General features: G+C 40.5%; 4 protein-coding genes across 6 annotated transcripts; 1 reads left to right on the forward strand and 3 right to left on the reverse strand.

Annotated features, from left to right (window-relative positions):
- The first annotated feature begins 248 nt into the window (after window positions 1–248).
- Window positions 249–1,986, forward strand: Spt3 (Transcription initiation protein Spt3). The gene is made up of 2 exons (XM_070216053.1): window positions 249–355; window positions 666–1,986. The coding sequence occupies exon 2, from the start codon at window positions 720–722 to the stop codon at window positions 1,881–1,883; it is 1,164 nt and encodes a 387-aa protein (XP_070072154.1). The 5' UTR covers window positions 249–355; window positions 666–719; the 3' UTR covers window positions 1,884–1,986.
- A 10,940-nt stretch (window positions 1,987–12,926) lies between these two features.
- LOC108054634 (uncharacterized) lies at window positions 12,927–13,979 on the reverse strand. The gene has a single exon (XM_017137672.3). The coding sequence runs from the start codon at window positions 13,907–13,909 to the stop codon at window positions 13,154–13,156; it is 756 nt and encodes a 251-aa protein (XP_016993161.3). The 5' UTR covers window positions 13,910–13,979; the 3' UTR covers window positions 12,927–13,153.
- A 135-nt stretch (window positions 13,980–14,114) lies between these two features.
- On the reverse strand, window positions 14,115–15,099 carry LOC108054635 (uncharacterized). Its single transcript, XM_017137673.3, has one exon. The coding sequence runs from the start codon at window positions 15,021–15,023 to the stop codon at window positions 14,202–14,204; it is 822 nt and encodes a 273-aa protein (XP_016993162.3). The 5' UTR covers window positions 15,024–15,099; the 3' UTR covers window positions 14,115–14,201.
- Window positions 15,100–15,116: 17 nt separating this feature from the next.
- LOC108054638 (stomatin-like protein 3) lies at window positions 15,117–17,041 on the reverse strand. 3 transcript variants are annotated; one of them, XM_070217408.1, is made up of 5 exons: window positions 16,891–17,041; window positions 16,696–16,840; window positions 16,289–16,648; window positions 16,068–16,233; window positions 15,117–16,009 (listed from the first exon to the last, which is right to left on the reverse strand). In XM_070217408.1, exons 1-5 carry the CDS (start codon window positions 16,952–16,954, stop codon window positions 15,191–15,193), a joined length of 1,554 nt encoding a protein of 517 aa, XP_070073509.1. In that variant the 5' UTR covers window positions 16,955–17,041; the 3' UTR covers window positions 15,117–15,190. The 3 variants fall into 3 exon arrangements, with proteins under 3 accessions (XP_070073509.1, XP_070073510.1, XP_070073511.1); XM_070217409.1 differs by having other exon boundaries at window positions 16,706–16,840; window positions 16,891–17,024; XM_070217410.1 differs by lacking the exon at window positions 16,891–17,041 and having other exon boundaries at window positions 16,289–16,631; window positions 16,696–16,835.
- Between the last annotated feature and the right edge of the window lie 1,281 nt (window positions 17,042–18,322).

Here is an 18,322-nt window from a genome sequence, read left to right on the forward strand (position 1 = left end):
AAGGATACCTTCCGGTTTGTGGGTGCGGAATTCGGGCCACATCCATCGAGGGAAACATTCTGACCGTCGGCACGGGCACGCTCCTGTTCTACGACATCCGCGCCGGAAAATATCTGGAGAGCAGTGTAAATGCTTCGCGCACCGTTGCAGAAAGGGAATGTGGTAAGTGAATGTGTTAGTTGCACCTTCGAAGAAAATTTCAAACTATTCTTTTAGCAATTTGTAATGCACTGAATCAAGGAGAGAACTATAAATATGTTTGCACGCGCAGTGACCAGAAAATGTAATGAAAACGTATTCTGTCAAGTCCGAAGTTTTTAATTTAGCTCGACTACTCAGTTTTGGTTTCAATCAGGTGAGTCCCAAAAAACACTAGAGGTTTTTCGCAGAGTTGCTGTCAAAAACAACAAAAAACTACCTTGTTTTCCAACACAAATAAATTTCGGGTTCCCTAAAATCTGATTTTGATGCTTTAAAATGTACATTTTTTTCGTTGGTAAGGTAATTTTGTTGGAATTTTCTTATTATTTTTAAATTTTATTTGGTTAATTACCTATTTTAATTTTTATTTAATTTGTCACCTTCGCAAAATGGAACAACTATCGTTTAAACCATCGATATGTCATCTCTGACACTCTGTGACTTCTGTATTCTCTCGCCATCAGCTGTCGGCTTTGAAGAAGTGACTTTGTTTGTAAATAAAAATAAAATTTTGAAAAATGAACTACAACGCCAAGCGTGTGATGCGCCAGAATTCTGTCTGTGTTGGAGGGTCCAACGACCTGGCTTCGTCGCCGATCATGATGGGGCCTGCCCCGCCCTCGGCGCCCACCACGCCGCAGCTGCAAACCGCGGAGGACATCAAGCCACTTCATGTGCAGCAGCGCCAGGTGATCCTGCTGCAGAGCGCCAGCATTCCGCCAAATCCATCGCCCCAGCAGCAGGTGAACCTGGCTGGACAAAGTGCAGCCGGCGGCGCCTGTGGTAGCAATGTGGCCAACGCACAGATTCCGGACGATGCGCCCGTCTCACTTCTCACCGAGATTGCGGACATCATGCGGAGCTTTGGGGACAGCGATCAGCCGAAGACGGGCAGCGTCAAGCTGGTGGAGCAGATCCTGCAGCAGCAGCTGCGGGGCATCTTCAACGAGGCCTCCCTGGTGGCCATGCGACGCAAGCAGAACCCGTGCCCCTCGCAGGCGGACTTCGAGTTCCTGATGCGCAACCATCCGGTGAAGATAGCGCGCATGCGAAAGCATCTCAAGGATATGCGCATTCTGAAGCGGTTTCTCAGCATCCGCACGGGCAGGCCGCAGGACTTTATGGACGACTTGGAGCAGCAGGAGGAGGACGAGGAGCTGGCCATCGATGTGCACGAGCTGCACGACGAGGATCGCATGCGTCGGCTGTTCCGCGCCGATCGCATCTCGCAGATCCTCACGGGCCAGCAGTACCTGGAGTTCAACGAGGCGCGCAAAACGTCCTTCTACTGCCGCCACGGCGAGAAGATCAAGAACAAGTTCCGGCGCTTCCTGGATCTGCCCGCCGACCTGCGCATCCCCACGCCCACGATGAATATTCTGGCCTACTTGGCGCACGAGACCATTGCCGCCATCGTGGACTATTCGATCTTGACGCGCCTCAACTCGGGCAACCGCGTGACAGAGCCCTATAGCCGAGTGACCTCCGCCGGCGGCAGCCCTGCCATGATGCACGTCTGTCCCGAGGTCACCCAGGGTCGCGGCATGGAGGTGGTCAAGCCCATCAGTGTCCCGGAGATCCATGAGGCCATGCGGCGATTCCGGCAAATGAGCAACCGGAAGATTGGGCGGTACCGCAACTCCTGCGACATCGATTTCCGGCGCAGTTTTCTAGCTATTTAAGTTATTCCTAGCCATTTTTCATGCCGATTTTTGTTACGGTTATTATAATTGTTGGCCATGAATAATAAGTTTTATTTATCAATGCTCTGACCGCTAGAAAGAGTTTTTATTTTAACTAACTTTACTATTGATTTTATAAATCTGAACCATATTTTAATTATGTAATAGGTTAACCAGTTTTATCTTAGTAACAACAAAAAAATTTCAACAAATGTTTGTTTTTTAAATTATTTTATAAATTTTTATTACTGGACTAGTTTCTTAGAGTTTTAAATATAATTGATCCTTCTATAATCACTAAATGCATAACTAGTTTCTTTCACGATTACATTTTTTTTACTATTATAAAATCAAAAAAAAACAAGAAAGGAAGCTACCTTCGGCCAGCCGAAGCTTATATACCCTTGCAGATAACAAATTGCTCACTCGGTGCAGTTCCAGGGATTCCAGATTCAGCGTTTCTATTTATTTATATTTTGTTTTTAAGTAGTCAAGAATCAAAACGCCTACTTCCTACAAAGTTACAATTAATTTTCTTATATTTGTTTGAACCTTCCTATGGAAGCCTTAAGATATAGTGGTCCGATCCGGCTCGCTCCGACATATGTACTACCTGCAATAGAAAGAAGACTTTCGGGAAAGTTTCATCGCGATAGCTTTAAAACTGAGAGACTAGTTCGCATAGAAACGGACAGACGGACAGACGGACAGACGGACATGGCTAGATAGACTCGGCTATTGGTGCTGATCAATAATATATGGGCACTTCCAAAATGTCGCTCGGGACATTTGCACACCTTTAAAGTTGAAAAAAAATTGTAAAACAATGGATTTTAATTTTAATTATGGGCTTTTCTTTTCACTCTTCCCAAGCTCTATTTTTGGTAAAAATCTTGATTTTGTACCACTTTTAGTTTTTAAGATATCGGTAAAAAACTGCCGTATTCGCTCGGGACAAAAATAGAAGTGGATTTCGGGGAAGTTCATACAACACCAGAAATTAGCGAATTCTGATGGAATATTTTAATGCGATTTTTTTAGAATGTTGTTCAAACATGTCGCTGTGAAATGCTTTTGGTTTTACTCAAAAATTCTTTGCCGTTTTTTTTTTATGCAGTTTCAACCACATTCGCTCGGGACATGTCGCTCGGGACATTTTTTCCGACTGTTTTGTAAAGCGGATTTCTTTACCTCTATCTCTCAATTGCTGGATGTTTTGCTTTTAACTTAATAGTTAAGCATGTGAATGAAGCATTCAGTATAGAAAAATGTCACATATTAGCATTCCTATAGGATAAATTAACAACAGAAGACAAGTCCAAAAAATAACAAAAAAATAGCCAAAAACTGAATTTTGCGTATATTGGTCGGGTTTGTCATAAAAATAATCAAACTATACTCCAAATTTGTAGTGAAGCTCAGTATCCAACTAATTAGAAACTAATATCGGGGCAAAATCATGTGGAAATATGTTTTATTCAAGTTTCAAGCTTTTTGGCTTGGTGGACTTTTTTTTGGAAGTGCCCATATGTACTTTATGTGGTCGGAAACGTCTCCTTCACTGCGTTGCAAACATCTGAGTGAAATTATAATACCCTCTACAAGGGTATAAAAATAAATACATATAGTTCCAGTTATAGTGTTCATAAATTAAATATTGCCTGAAGCAAAATCTCTTGGCTTTTGAGGTCGGAACTAAAAGACAGAAAAACTCACACCCATTATGGACCAATAAATCATGCTCATAGGGAGCCGATAAATTGAAGCGGTAAACGAAGTTGAAACTGGCACTGACAGATAAATAAAAGCGTAATAAAGAAATTTGCCGACAGACGCACACACGTGCAGAGGAGAGGAATGGCGGGCATAGGCAACAACAAGGAGCAGCAAGGATGCCGCAGGAGTGCGAAACTGCAGCAAAAGGCATTAAGAGAAGCAACTCGCGAACGCACTTAATAATCAACTTCCTGTTGTGCATATGAATGCGTGTGGCATGCATAACGACGAAGGATAAAGAAGTGTAGCTCATAGTTCAGTTATACAGTTGCGAAAAAAATAATAGCACCACTTCGTCACAGGTTCTTAATATTAAACAAATATGTGGAAAACGGGGATTTTTATATAAGAAGTGTTTTTTATTATCTTGATTAGTATTCCACCTATTTGAAAAAATTGATACGGATATCGAAAATGTTGTCTACACATAATTTTTTCAGATTTTAAGAAAAAAAGTCAAAAAAAGGCCGAAAAAAATAATAGCACCACTTCCGTTTTCTTTAAATAAAAAGGTATGATGCGCTAATATTCTTGTGTATAAAGGATATATTTTATGAGATTCGACTAAAACTAACTTTTCCTGATATCCACACATCAAATCGATTACCATTTGGCAATACAAGGACACGTGAAAAATTTTCCAAGTCGGAAAAGAAAAATATTGAAAAAAGAAACATATTGGATAGAAAACGGTCATGAAAACCGGTTCGATTGGTTAGGTTTTTGATCATCTTCATTAAGAATGGCATAAACTTTGAAGGATATCACAGAAAAACCGAGTCCTGGCCCATTTTTCCTTCCAAAATGTTATATCACAAAGCACAAAGAATCTTATCAGGGCCAAAACTAAACTAAAACACGTGCCTAAAATAATAGCGAATATTTTAATAGTTGGATAATGTTTCAATAAACAACTATTATAAAACAAGCACTTAAAAAAAAATCCTATCCGAAATGCGAAACATATTTACAAGGGCATAGGGGTCATCAAAAAAACTTACAAATGAATGCCCGCAAACTTATGAGAATGTGTGAAGGCAAAGTTAAATTCGGTTAGAAGAAATCCTTTTTATAAGTCATGTGTCTTCTAAACACCTAAATTGACCAAAAACATGGTACCAAAACATCCATTTATTAAGCATGGACCTAGTATTAACATAGGCTTGTTTTTCCTTCTTGAAGTAAGATCAATACGGATGGATATATCGTTCATGAATCATCCTATGATGTAAATAGTGATACGGTAGTAATTCGTAGCTTAAACTAAATACAAAATACTTCTTAAATGAATCTTTGACCAATAAAATCCGGCCAGGATCACGGTCAGGATAGCAAAGAAAGAGTTCGAAAGTACTCAGTAAGCAGTATACATTGACTTGTGTACTCGCTTGACCATAACACAACCAAAAATCTTCGAGTTTTTTTTTTAAAGACAGTTTATACAGTTAATATAAAACGTCTTAAATCATTTCCGAATAAATTTGAAAATATATCATGACTTTTGGGCCCCAATTCCATTATATGTAGGGTCCTGACTTGTTTAATCGATATTAAGTCATTATATCCAAAAATCACAAAGGATATTTACACTTTAAACTTAGATTTAATTGCTAGCTACCGCCAACTAATGATTAAGTTACCCATTTGTAATTTTTGTACCTTTTATTTTATTTTTAGAGAAGTGGTGCTATTATTTTTTTCGTAGGTTTTTCCAGTTTTGCATAGATTTTCTTAAATAAGTCCAGAAACCTTTTATAAAGCTAACATTTTTTTTCATATTCAAATTATGTTTTGTCTTACTATTTAAAACCCGTTTTGAAAAGTTAAAAAAGTTAAAAAATGTGAGTAGGGTGACTAGTTAAAATTTTTTTGTGTCAGTGGTGCTATTATTTTTTTCGCAGCTGTATATGCACACAGCTTAATTCCCCATTTACTTGGGAAATGGGAAAAGGATTAAAAATCAATCTGAAGCTTTTTTTAGGAAAAACAAGGACTGACGAAATTTCCTCTCCGATTTCTTTTTTGATGGAAGGAGATATTTTATCCATAATTTTAGAGTTTTTTGATAATTTTTATATTTTAAAAATATTTGTTTCTTAAAAAATTTGATTCCCAGTAACGTTTTACAAACCAAAAATCCAAGAAGTTTTGAGGAATTTTCACCTTCGCTAAGACTTGAAAGGAAGGTTATCCCTGGAAGGTTGAAAAGCAATTCTACTTCAGAAAAATCGTAGTATGCGATAATTTTCCCTCTTCAGAATGTGGGTGAAAATCAGGGGGAACCAGCCCTTACTACTTTGACTTCCTTATATACCACATCTCACCCCTCACTTTCAACGGAGCTGACTAAACACTTAATGTTGATTGCTCTCTGCTGCAACTGTAAATCCATCGGCACATTATTCTTAATCGATTGCTCATACGCCTAACGAGCAGCGGAACCAAGTCAAAAGCCCCTCGATGGCCAGTTAATGAAAACAAGCTGCCTGTGACGAAATTAAGCCAACAACTTGTTTCTTTTTCTCTTTCGTCCCTGTGATATCCTGCACTGCTTTCCCCACTCAACTTTCTCTCCACTCTCACTCTTAATGTTGCCAAATTTGCATTTCATGCGGCCCTTCTCATCGTCCCCATCAGAACCACCATCATCATCAACATCGTGGAGCTCGCCGTCGTCATTTCTTCGTATTGTCAAGTCACGTAGCCAATTTCCAGTCTGCGTAAAGTCAATATGCCCCAATCCCTTATATCCGAGCTCCCTTTAACGTCTCTTAAAGAGAAAACAGGACGAAGAAATTATATATGTAAATATGACCATGTTATCTTATGGTCATTTGGTCCTTCGATGTCTTATTGGAAGGAAAATGTATGTTACTCCAGGTATAATCTTCTTTCGAAAACTTTTGCTGAATAATATAAGTAATTGAGTGATCTACATTTTTTATTTTTCTCTCTTAATCATTACATATTATATTGGTTTCAATTATAATTATTATAATGTTTGTTTGTCACTATTCTAGTAAATATAAATTAAATAAAATTTCTTGGTACTGGCTTTTCCCAACCTCCATCTAAAGTTGAGAGGCCTGCATTTGGTAAGCTAAGCAATTGGATATTTTTGAAAATCCGTTCAGCTAAACTTTTTTAATTACTTTCACTTTCTCAAAATGTTGCTGACGTCAGCCCGAGGCAATTTCTCCCGATGGCAGTCTCCGAGACTATTGACAGTTGCCTAGGCACAAACCAAGTAGGACCTACCAAAAGGAAAAAAAAAATAAAACCAAAAACAAAACCGTCTCAGAGTGGAGCATATTACACGGCCTTTTAATTTGAAACCGTTCTGAATTGTGTTGACACAAGTACTCGGGCTAAATACGTTGGAGCCGGTCTTATTCAAAATGAATGAGATTAGACGCCTTCAACAGAACGATCCCGCCGTCGTCCGTCTGCCTTATGAACATAACCTGGGGGCGTTCTCATCTCATCTCATTGTCATTGGTGGCACAGTGTTCATGGTCATAGCACTCCCAAGTGCAAGGGGAAGTGGCAGCGAGTGTGTTTGGGTGCCCATGTGGACGACAGGTGAGTCGAGTCGAGGTGAGAGCACAAAGAAAATTGTCTTCATTTAATTAGTTAAGTGGCAGGAACAATTATGTATTGGAGGAAATATCAAAATACTTGACCTACTTACTCAACAACGATTTAATTTGATTCAACCTAAACCAGGGACAAGGATATGGGTGTTGAAAATTATCTGATTTGGAGTGGAATAAAATCACATATTTATGGATGTCCTTGTTGAAAGACACTTTAAGGTACACTCACAAAGTACATTAAATTAGCTATAAACATAATCTTGGCTCTGTGTGCCTAACATTGTTAAGTATAATCAACATCTACCATCCACAATTTAAATTTATTTAAATTTATTAATTGATTTTACTTAATACCTAATACCTTAATAATCAAATTTATAGGGACTTTATTGGCTATAAAGCTTTAGAAACCTTCTGTCTAGTTTATTAGTTAAATAAATACTTAAATTAAATAGGTACTTAAATATATGCATTTTAATTTATTTGTAATTTGAGGTTTTATTCGTTCACTACATCTTGAAAATTCAAATTGGTGTTTCTAAAAACTGGGTACAGTTTTTCCAGCTTGAAGCGGTTAACAGTGAACGGATGAGGGAACAGTCATGCGCATTTCGTAGTGGGAACAGCATGCAACAGTTTGCCGACCCGAAAATCCCCTCAGTAATGCCATTTTGGGAATGGAATTGAAACGAATTACGCCCGAGTCCTCACTGGCAAATGGAAACAAACCATTCCCAGTCGAAGGATGTTGGTTACATCATAAGGCGCTGAAAGGGACGCGACCGGAGGAATATGCTCAGGATAAGAACTGGACTTAAACCGGGTGAATTTTGTACCTTTCATTCCTAGTGGGAATGCAGTTATGTTTTTCCTTTGATATTAAAAGCCAATATAAATATTTAATCTATAATATTTATTTATATGATCTCGTCTAGAATTGAAAATTTGAATAACGGCATTCCCAAATCGAAAAATGCAAGCCAATAAATAGTTCCTTCCTGAAAGATAAACGGATTTAGACGGAGCAAATGTTTAACTCGCTGCACTAAACTGTTTTCTGATTGTTTTCCCCTCAAAAATAAACTGTTGGCAAACAAGCATACATTAAAATTGTGTCAAAGGACTCCAGTTTTTTGGACATTGAACACCCTTTTAGAAATTTAAATAAAATAAAATTTAATGTTGAGCTACGGACATATTTTATAAAGTTTTTTGTTAGTTATTGAAGAAAACCTCGTAGTGTGCGTTAAACTCGTTTGGAAATTCAATTCACCTGAATCTTTAATTTTCGAAGAGTCATTTCATTGCTTTTGATATTTTATATCCTTTTATTATTGATTGCACACTTGTCTGCCATCAGATAAATTACACGGCAAGTGTTTAAATGTCTTGCGAATGGAAAAAGTAATGTCAAAAAAAATGAAACTTTTTCTACGGGCGGGGCAAAAATAAAAGGGAGTTGCCCCCAAAGTTGGTTGCACTTTTGTTTGAATTTTCTTGGCTCTTTCATGCTCCCGTGGCCGCGAAAAGTTCCTTTTTTATACGATGGCCTCTGTGTGACTTTTGTGAGGGGCTTTATGGGTGAGTAGGTGGTTGGCGGATTACCCCGTTCTCCTTCTCCGCCGGCAGCTGCTTTAAAACTTCTGATGCTCATATGCTACATGTGTACTTTTAAGAGCCTCCGGGCGAACTTTCTACTTTCCACTGTCTACGAAAAACGGTGAATCGGTGAAAGGGGGCTGTTTGACTTGACGGGGGAAGCTGCGGTCGCCCTTGAGGGGGTTCGGCTGGTCCTGTCTGTCAAAGTTATAATGTGTGGCTGCCTAATTTGCTGTGAAAACTGATTTGCACATAATCAAAAAGGTCGTCTCCCTCAAAGCTCCACAATTGAGGTTAAGGCTGTCACATAGACTTGTTATTAACCATCATTAAATTGTTTAATTATTCTCTCTGGCCGGCTCGCTGGGTTGTCGTTCATCATGGATTTATAATGACAACCTAAAGTTTACAAAAGCCGCATGACTTTGCATAAAATCCATTTAATTAACAATTATTTTAAGTGAGCTCATTCAATCAACGATTCAAATAATTAACAGTGCATAAAGCTACCTTTACTTTGTGTTGTCAGCTAGTTGATCTATTTGAGTGCAATCTTCAAAGCAGCGAATAAATTAAAGAGTCCATTTTAAATGACGGAGTAATGGAAATATATTTGTGGGGCATATTAAATAACAAAGAATTATTAATTTGTTGGAAAAATAATAATGATATTATTATAATAATAATGCAAATAACTAATTTTAGCTCGGCAAAAACAAACCTTTGTGCCAGTTTATTAAATTAAACCACTATTGGTAAACTATTGACCTTTTAGCCAAACACGAATACAGCCATAAAATTAATAGAATCCAAATCTATTGATATCCGATAATATGTCTTGTAAAATTGGGTGCTTATGCGTTCAAAATGCTCTCACATCCGCTCACTGGGGGCTAAATGTAATTCGAATTCAATCAAATCTAAAATTCATATTTACCGATTGTTCGCATGTCGATTGCCATATTATGCGATCTGAATTGATACTACCACAGCTTTGTCGATGACTTGTACGACCTTCTGAATTATGCAGCATTTATGACAGCCAGCGATAAACTGGAAAGAAAATTAGTACAACAATCTGCAGGCCCGCCACATGGGATGTTCGAACGCACTCTTTAAAACCGCCGCGGCTGACTCCTGAATGCGTAATGAGGTCAAATCGAGGGGGCGCGACCGTGGGCGGAATAAATCAGCGATGGCCCCATCGTAAATTCCGAGACTGTGGCCAAAGAATCGCTGGCCATTGGCCAGGCATATTATTAATATTTTCCATATCGCTTTTGTGCGATTTAATACTTTGTTTGAGTTCTTGAAAAGTAAGACCCCGGTCGCACAATGGCGGTGCAAGGGCATGGAAATAAATCAAGTCCCAGACCGAGAATAAAAATCAGCGTCGACATGCAGGCCACATCTTCAGCGATGAGGGATATGTGGTCTCAGATGGCGCGGGCTTATGGGGCGTATGAGCAACCGCAAGCGAGTCCAACAACTACGAGTCGCAATCAAACAAAGAGCCGTTGTGCAGCTTGCTTAAATGGCCAAAGTAAGAGGGCTCGGACTCGGACTCGGATTGTCCAGGCTCGGCTAACAGCTTTTTCCATCCATTCTCTGCTGCTCCCTTCAAACTCACAATACCAACAATAGCATTGGGGGCCAGGCTGGCTTAATGAGTGTAAGCCACAAAATCAACGAGTTAAATCGTGTAAAGAATGAAGCTGAACCCTGAAAACAAGCTGCATTACACGGGAAAAAATCCTAAAAATATGTGAATGGATTAAGGTACTAAATTTAAATCAAGTTTTAAGTATGCAGAGTTTTTTCAGCTGCGTGAAAGAATAAATCAATTCGTTTCACCTTATCTAAATACTAAACTTCCATGCACTGAAAACTGATTTAAATTTTGTTGCAGACCAGTCTGAATGTTTACAGTTTCCCAGATTCCATTATTTTATTTTATTATTACCTTTATTTTGAATTTCGCCAGAACTCAATCAAATTGTTCACCTAACCGCAGTCAAATAATGTTCACTCATCACAGACTTTGGCCACAGGATATTCTCCCAGTGCAACGCATATCCCACTGCATTTGGTCCTGGTTTCGTGCTGCACATTTATCAAATTCTAATATGCCTGCCCAACCCCCAAAACCGCCGGTTGTCGACGCTCTGTGAAATGGATGTGTGCCTTCCTTCCTTCCTTCTGTCGAATGCCACATGGCGGAGGAGCAGGACGACTCTGGTCAGAAGCCACAATGGGAGAGGACGCAGCAAAGTATGCAGCTCGGGATCAAAAACATTGCTTCATCAATTTCAGCTCAAAGGAGGGGCAAACAATGTGGCAATGTTTCAAAGCGAACCCAAAGGGACAAATCAATGTGGGCAAATAATTTGTACACGAACCTCAATCGAATGGCCCGGTGATTGATTCGATAAATAAATTTGCCAGACAAGCGGCAGCAAATCGAATTCTAATTTGAGTCAAGAAGTTGCAACTGGCAAATATTGCATTGCATTGCCATGCGCATTGAAGTTTAATTATGGCAAATACTTCAAGCAGCACACACCTATTAAATTGTTTGGTTAAATTAAATTAAATGTCAGGCCCTCGAACGTTTAAAGTGGAATCAAAAGGGTTGACACAACCAGAAACAGAGGCCTCAACTCGTTTGTGGTCTGCGGCTGCTGATTTACGACGACAGTCTGTCATAATGTCGCAGGGCCCTTTGTTAATGCACCCGAATCGTATCGTTTCGAATCGAATCGAATCGAACTGAAACTGGCATTCGGGCCGGAAAGAAAATCAATTTGTCAATAGCAATCAATGCGTTTTTAAAGCACTAAAGCGCATTCCGAAGCTGTTAAACTTTTAATTCCATTTGGATAGCGCGACGGGACCAACAAATAAATCAAAGTCAGCAAAGGGTCGCCGTCCTGCGTCCGCCATCCTCCATCCTGCGATCCCTTCTTTATTTTTCCCTCTAGGTCGGCAGCTGCAGCGAATGAATTAAAAGTACCGACCAACATAACAAACAAACAAACAATCGAAAACAAACATGGCGTATAGTAAAAGTTTTCAATTTCGCTACAGTTGCGGCCGTGATTTAAGTGCCACGCCTGCTGTGACACACCAGTGTTCGGAATATACGATTCGATTCCCATCCGCAAATAAATTCATTAAATAAAAAACAAATGCCGTCGGAGCGGCGGAAAAAGGCATATAAATCTCAACTGGCAGCCATAATTTGAGCAATCATTTAGATATAACGTAAATACAAATGCATTTTGTCTAAATTGTTTGCTACAATCTCGATTTGAGTGTGCATTCAATTGAAATTAAATTCAATTGTTTTTTTATTGCCAATCTCATGCACTCTGACACTCACTCATTCTGTTTTGGTACTCGGGACTCTGTACTCCGTACTACGACCTCCGAAACATCCACCCATCCATATCCATACGATAAACAATACCCCATGCATTTTTAAAAATTGCTTGTATTTGAGATTAACGACATCCGCCGTATTTATAGGCAAAACGTTGATACGCTGCCAGGAACAACACTTGGCCAGCCACTTCTCTGAGGTCATTCGGGCCAAATGTACGGGCATGCATGTTTTTGGGTCTGTATCCCGAACCAGAACCCGATTCAGCCATCGAAAGAGCTCAGTCACAGTGGGCTTGAGCCAATCAAAAATAACTTCCGTAGCAATAACCAAAAATTACAAAATTGATTTTTGAAAAATCATATTGAAAAGCAGAATTTTCTATTTGTTATCCTTGGGATATCTCCTTGAAATCTGTCGTAAATTATTCAAATTTTAAAAGAAGATGAAATATTTAGATTTAAATACATTCAAACTCAATAGGACTAAGTGTTTGAAATTTGAGAATTTTATTTAAATATATTTACTAATAAATATTTAAAATAATAAATATTGTCAGTATAATCCCACTTTAAATGCTTCCTTAAAATTACGTAGTGAGTGCTGTAGTACTATAGTACTCTCCCTGCTTTGCAGATATAGTAACTTATTATTTTCAAAATTAGCAAATTTATTTAATAAAGTTTTTAGCCCAGCTTGGAATCACTGTGCCACCGTTTGAATATTTATTTGTTTTTGTGTTTCGCCGCTGCACGGCTACGTAAAAAAGGAAACCGAAATCGACTAGAAGCGAACCAGGAAAAAGAGAACAAATCGGGGCGGAACACATTTCATAAATCTTATCCGCGATTGAGCACAGAGCCCCGACAGCCTTCGAATTTGTTTTCGATTTTTTTGGGCCAGGACTCCCAGGATGGTTATTTTGTGGCCGATTTGTTTTTCGTCGAATGCCGTTCGACGTGCTGTTGGTCGCTCTGCTCGCTCGTTGCCGCTCGTGGTGTTGGAGTTGACTTTGACTTGGACGTCGACTTGGCGGGTGGCGACTCCGCCTCCACTGTTTTTTGGCACTCCAGCATGGAGGAGGCGGTCTTGAGCAGCTTCTGGTTCTTGTAGGGACCGAAACGAGTGCGCGGATCATTGCTGCGGCCGAAGGAGATGAAGGATTTGGGCTGCTTGGTCGGCTTGCAGGGATCCTTTTGAGGCGGGGTCTCCACATCAGCTGGCGGCGGAGGAGGAGTGGGGGGCGGTGGCTTAATCTCGGGTTTTGGATCTCTTGGAGGCTTACATTTCACTCGCTTCGACCATCGTCGTACGCTATCGTATAGCATTTTCAGGGCAAATACCATGGTGATCAGCGCGGAGATCATCACCAGAATCATGAGGATCAGATGGGATACGGTCCAGGTGACGGGATTGCCCACTTCCTCGTACCACTCCTGATCGCCGTGAGCCAATACCCGGCGAGCCACCTCCTTGCGCAGCTTGTGGCAGTCGTAGGCGGACATCAGATTGACGTGGCTCTTGAAGGGAGCGGGCAGCTCGTCCGCCCACCACTTGTCCCAGAGCTCCGCCTCCTCCGAACTGGGCAGCAGGTGGGCGCAGTGGGCACACACCTCGTTCATCCAATCCTGGCACTCCCTGCCCTCCAGATTCACCCTGCACGCTGGGTTCATTCTTATCACTTGAGGCACGAATATTGTCAAGACAACTATTTATTTTATTATTCTTTTTCCATGGCTTGCTCATTTTTTATTTTTTAAATTGTCAAAAATAATATTTGTGGTTTTAATATGGTTTAACAAACATAAAAAATCTTAAAAGTGAATGATTTTTAATTGAAATATTTTAATAAAATCGGTCCTAATATTTGTAAGTTAAGTAAAATAATTATTTTTAAAAAAATTGGGATTTCTTGGATTTTTTGTATTATTATTAAAACCATTTAATAGTTCAACCAATACAAGTTTACTGAGGTTTTTGAGTTTCGGATAGACTCTTTCGACCGCGTCTCATAAATTTGGGCCACTGTATGCTGTATTTCCTTTTGGGCGCAGGACACTCCCTTCCAAAATTCGAGGGCATACTGTCGTAGTTTATTGGTGATCCTGCCACAGCCTGACTAGTGGGCGCATCCAATTCATTCGTATCCATTATCCCTGTGGCTCTCGGACAATTATTGCTTAGAAAATATTCCCTTGATGATACCGAATTCGTTTCTGTTACAGCTCCCGACTCAGTTCCTGCTGCTGGATGTACTATGATCGGCGATGTGTCTGGTAATTCCATTAAAGTGGAGTAGTTAGCCCTAAATATTCCTTGGTTGGGTTCTCCGTATGAAATATCCCTGTAGAATCGCGAGGTCACGTTTATTCCTGGTGAGATATTGGAGCTGCCTTCTCGAAGTCTGCTAGTCGATGGCGCCTTGTTGTGAGCCAGTCCATCCAAGAAGCGAACTTTTGGGGATTTCGATGCTGGAGTTGAACCCCCTGAAAGCCGACGTTTTGTCCCGCCCTTTTTTCCACCCTGCTCAGGTTGGTCAAAGAGACAGCTTCTCGATATCAACCATATCCAGAAACCGATCACAAAAAGCAGAAATGTTAGCATCAGGCAAAGAATCATTGGGCTAACTTCGAACTCATCTTCATTCTCGGAGGATTCCAAATCTCGCTTCAGCTGCATACATTCCTGGGATGTAATCATTTTACCTTCAGGTTTGATAAGAATGTTCTTTTCTGATCTCCACTTTGGCTTAAGTCCAGCCCCGCACTCTTGCTTTATGTTGGACATTTTTAAAAATCAATGTTTTATTTCAATTTCACAAAATGCTCACAAATGTAAACGACTTGAGGCAGCTTTCAGAATGAAATAAAATTCATGACGTCCATTTTACTTAAAACTAAATTCGCACATATATTTCTTAAGGCATAATCACTTTAACATTTTTGCAAAATCATTTAAAAATAATAGTTTTTGTCTGGCTTTGTTACTTTTGAATCTTTTTCTTCCGGAGGGGAGGTAGATTTGGGAGGAGGCGTGGGTCGTTCGGGCAGAGGAGGTAGAGTTGGATGCGGGGGAATGGAAGGAAGCGTCGGATGAGAAGGAACAGGAGGAAGTGCTGGTGGATCAGGATGTGGAGGAAGAGGAGGAAGTGGCGTAGAAGAAGACTTAGCAGGAGAAGGACGGGTTGGAGGCTTAGTCAGCAATGGATAAGGTTCGATGCCATCTGTTCCCTTAGTAGACGGTGATTGGCCATCTTCACGGGGAACTCTTCGACTGCCAGATGGTTGTTCGTCATCGTCAGCTCTTCGCGGGGGTCTGAAGAACGGTGGCCATTGCCAGGATCGTCCTGGTTTAACCTCATCCACTTTGTCCTCATTAGTTTCTTTTTGGGGACTTGTTCCTTCGTTATCCCTATGAGCAGAAGGCCTTAAATTATTCTCAGTATCCGTCTCATCCACAATTTCCTTATTTTCTCCCTCTTGCGGATTTCTTTCTTGGCGATCCCTATGATCAGAAGGCCTAAAACCATTATCAACATCTGCTGCGGGATCGGGGAGTGAATCTGGTGGAGGACCCATGATATACACTTTTGGTGAGATTAAGTTTAAATAATCAGATTCTTCATTTTTATCCCTTCGATCGTCGTCATCTTCCGCTGGTGCAGACGACTCATCCCCGTTTTTAAACGGTTCCATTATTTCCAAGGGAATGGGGAAAATGACATATACACGACGTTCCGTTGCCATAGACGAAAGGATCTGCAAATGCCTTAGCTATGTTAAATGAAAGAAGTTGGATTTATTTGGATCTTCAGGAAAAATCACTGGTTACCTGTAGGGTAATTTTGTTCTCTGACATCACATCAGAACATTCTTTTAGGGCCTGGGAGGCTTTGGCTTCGCCCTCGGCCAATATGATCTTGGCCCGTGCTTCCCTCGACGCCTCCGCTTCGCTGGCCAAGGATCGCTCCAAATTACTCGGCAACGAGATTTCCATCCTGTGGAAGGGTTTTCCAGAACTAGGGGTACATTATATGGTATATATTATCTTACAGGTCCACCCGTTCTACGCGCGCTCCCCAACGACTGGTGAACTCGGCCAAGGCCTCCTGGATTTCCCGGGATAATTGCTGCCTGGAGGCCAACACTTCGTGCAGTCTCTTCGATCCCACAATGTTGCGCAGAGTGACCTGGGCAATCCTTTTCAGGGCTTCATTGCCATTGTCCACCTTGATTATCCAGTCGATGGGATTGTAGACATAGTGGAACACCGCTGCGTTCACTGTTATCGTCACCGAGTCCTTGGTGAGCAATTCCTGGGGTTCCGAACTTATCACATCCGTACGAATGTCCACAGTATTGAACGAATCGATGCAGGGCAGCATGAACACGAGACCTGGACCAAAGCAATTTCTAAAAGGGGAATTTGTATTTTATATCATAAAAGTAAAGCAATTCACCTGAGACGACCCAAGCGGAACATCACAATCCTCCGGTACTCCAGAACCACAAATAAACAACAGCATAGTGAGAATGGGAAAAATAAGACTACAAGAATCCAAGACAAACACACAGCTACTTTTTCAACCATCATATTGTTTTCATCTGAAAAAATAAATGAAAAAGGAAGTCCTCCTCCATCCCACCATCCTTACCCGCATTTTGGAAAGGTTCCACCCTATCACTCTTCTCATATTGGACTGCATATCGCCCCTTCATTACAATGAATTTTTTGTTCGACCCTAGATAATTATTTCATTGAATGCTATTTCAAAAGTGTCTTATTTTGTATACACAACCCAATTTAAACACCACAATCCACTTACTTCTTTGCACTCTATTCAAGCCGCCCCAGAGCCTAATATTTTCAAATTTAATCATTTGCATATTGCGCCAGCAGGAGTAACTGAAAAACTTACATTTTATTTCAAATTGCATTTTTCATGCAACTTTCTTGAATGGCAAACTTTTTTCGGCAGCCGAAAAAAAATGGTCTGAATGGTCAGTCACAAATAAAAATTGGCCAAAAAAATAAAATAGAAGGGGGAAACTTTATCGCAGAGCAAAGCTGACAAAAGTTCGCAGAGCGAAAGGAGGAAAACTTTTGTTTTCTCGCCTCCTTTGCTATTTTTTATGGAGCGACAAACAAATGGCAACTGACTGACCAGGCTTTAATGCTATATTTATATAGGGGCTGGGGCAGCAGGGGTAATAACTTCGGAATGACTTTTGTTGCTTCCTTGCGGCAGTCTGGAAGTTGCCACTCTTTTTTTCTTTTTTTTAGGTTGCCTTCCGTGACCACATGTGCCTGAACACTGGCAACTGGACTGAAAGAAAGTTTTTCCTCTCTCACCAGATTCATGGCCCGAGCGCCATCATAAAGTAATTTATGTGATTTGCCCATTCTTCTCTGGTGACCTCAGTCTGCGGCATGTTCCCTGGATCCGGATCCTCACCTCCTGCCGCAGTTTATCTGATTGCAAGTGCAGCGACATATGGTCCGAGCCGGAGTCCAAGTCCAGCCAATTATCCTGGCGCGTCACATAGAAAATTACTCTATTATATTTCGCTCTGATGACGGATAAAGTTATTAGTTCCCATGGGAGCGGTGGTGTGAATACTGCCAGTGAGAACTGCGAAACAAAGAGCAAATGAATGTCCCGACCCGCTCAGATAAGCTAATCCATCATTGTCAGTTGTCAGGACGGGAAATGGGCATCCCTTCGTATGGTATACACTATCGTATGGTATGGGGGCTAAAAAAAAACAATGGCGAAGGCAACAACACGGGGGATTCCACCTGTTGCCTGATGGAAGGTGGCAAATTAATGGCATTTCAATGCAGTCTCAGATAACCGATGCAATTGCCTCAATCATCGCCGATAAGTGAGGGGCGTGTCAATTGAGTGTGGAAGGACTGAGCGATGGATGTGAATGTGTATTTATCAGTGCCTGTTCTTTATTTTTAGTCTTGACCCTCTGTTTAAAGTTGGCTTTAAATTTGTGGCAGTCTCTTTAAATTTCCTATTGGTTTTTATTTTAGCTACAATTTTATGGGAAAGTACTTATAAATATTAATGTAAGACT

The sequence above is a fragment of the Drosophila takahashii genome, chromosome 3R, assembly GCF_030179915.1.
Source record: "Drosophila takahashii strain IR98-3 E-12201 chromosome 3R, DtakHiC1v2, whole genome shotgun sequence".
Lineage (NCBI taxonomy): Eukaryota > Metazoa > Arthropoda > Insecta > Diptera > Drosophilidae > Drosophila > Drosophila takahashii.

What these genes read in the sequence shown, in the direction of transcription:
- Spt3 (XM_070216053.1), top strand. Translation starts at nt 720, where the DNA reads ATGAACTACAACGCCAAGCGTGTGATGCGCCAGAATTCTGTCTGTGTT.
- LOC108054634 (XM_017137672.3), bottom strand. Translation starts at nt 13,909, where the DNA reads ATGAACCCAGCGTGCAGGGTGAATCTGGAGGGCAGGGAGTGCCAGGAT.
- LOC108054635 (XM_017137673.3), bottom strand. Translation starts at nt 15,023, where the DNA reads ATGTCCAACATAAAGCAAGAGTGCGGGGCTGGACTTAAGCCAAAGTGG.
- LOC108054638 (XM_070217408.1), bottom strand. Translation starts at nt 16,954, where the DNA reads ATGAAGGGGCGATATGCAGTCCAATATGAGAAGAGTGATAGGGTGGAA. An exon ending in GGAACCTTTCCAAAATGCGG is followed by an intron (nt 16,841 to 16,890) that starts GTAAGGATGGTG and finishes TTATTTTTTCAG; the next exon opens with ATGAAAACAATATGATGGTT. An exon ending in AGAACAAAATTACCCTACAG is followed by an intron (nt 16,010 to 16,067) that starts GTAACCAGTGAT and finishes CATTTAACATAG; the next exon opens with CTAAGGCATTTGCAGATCCT.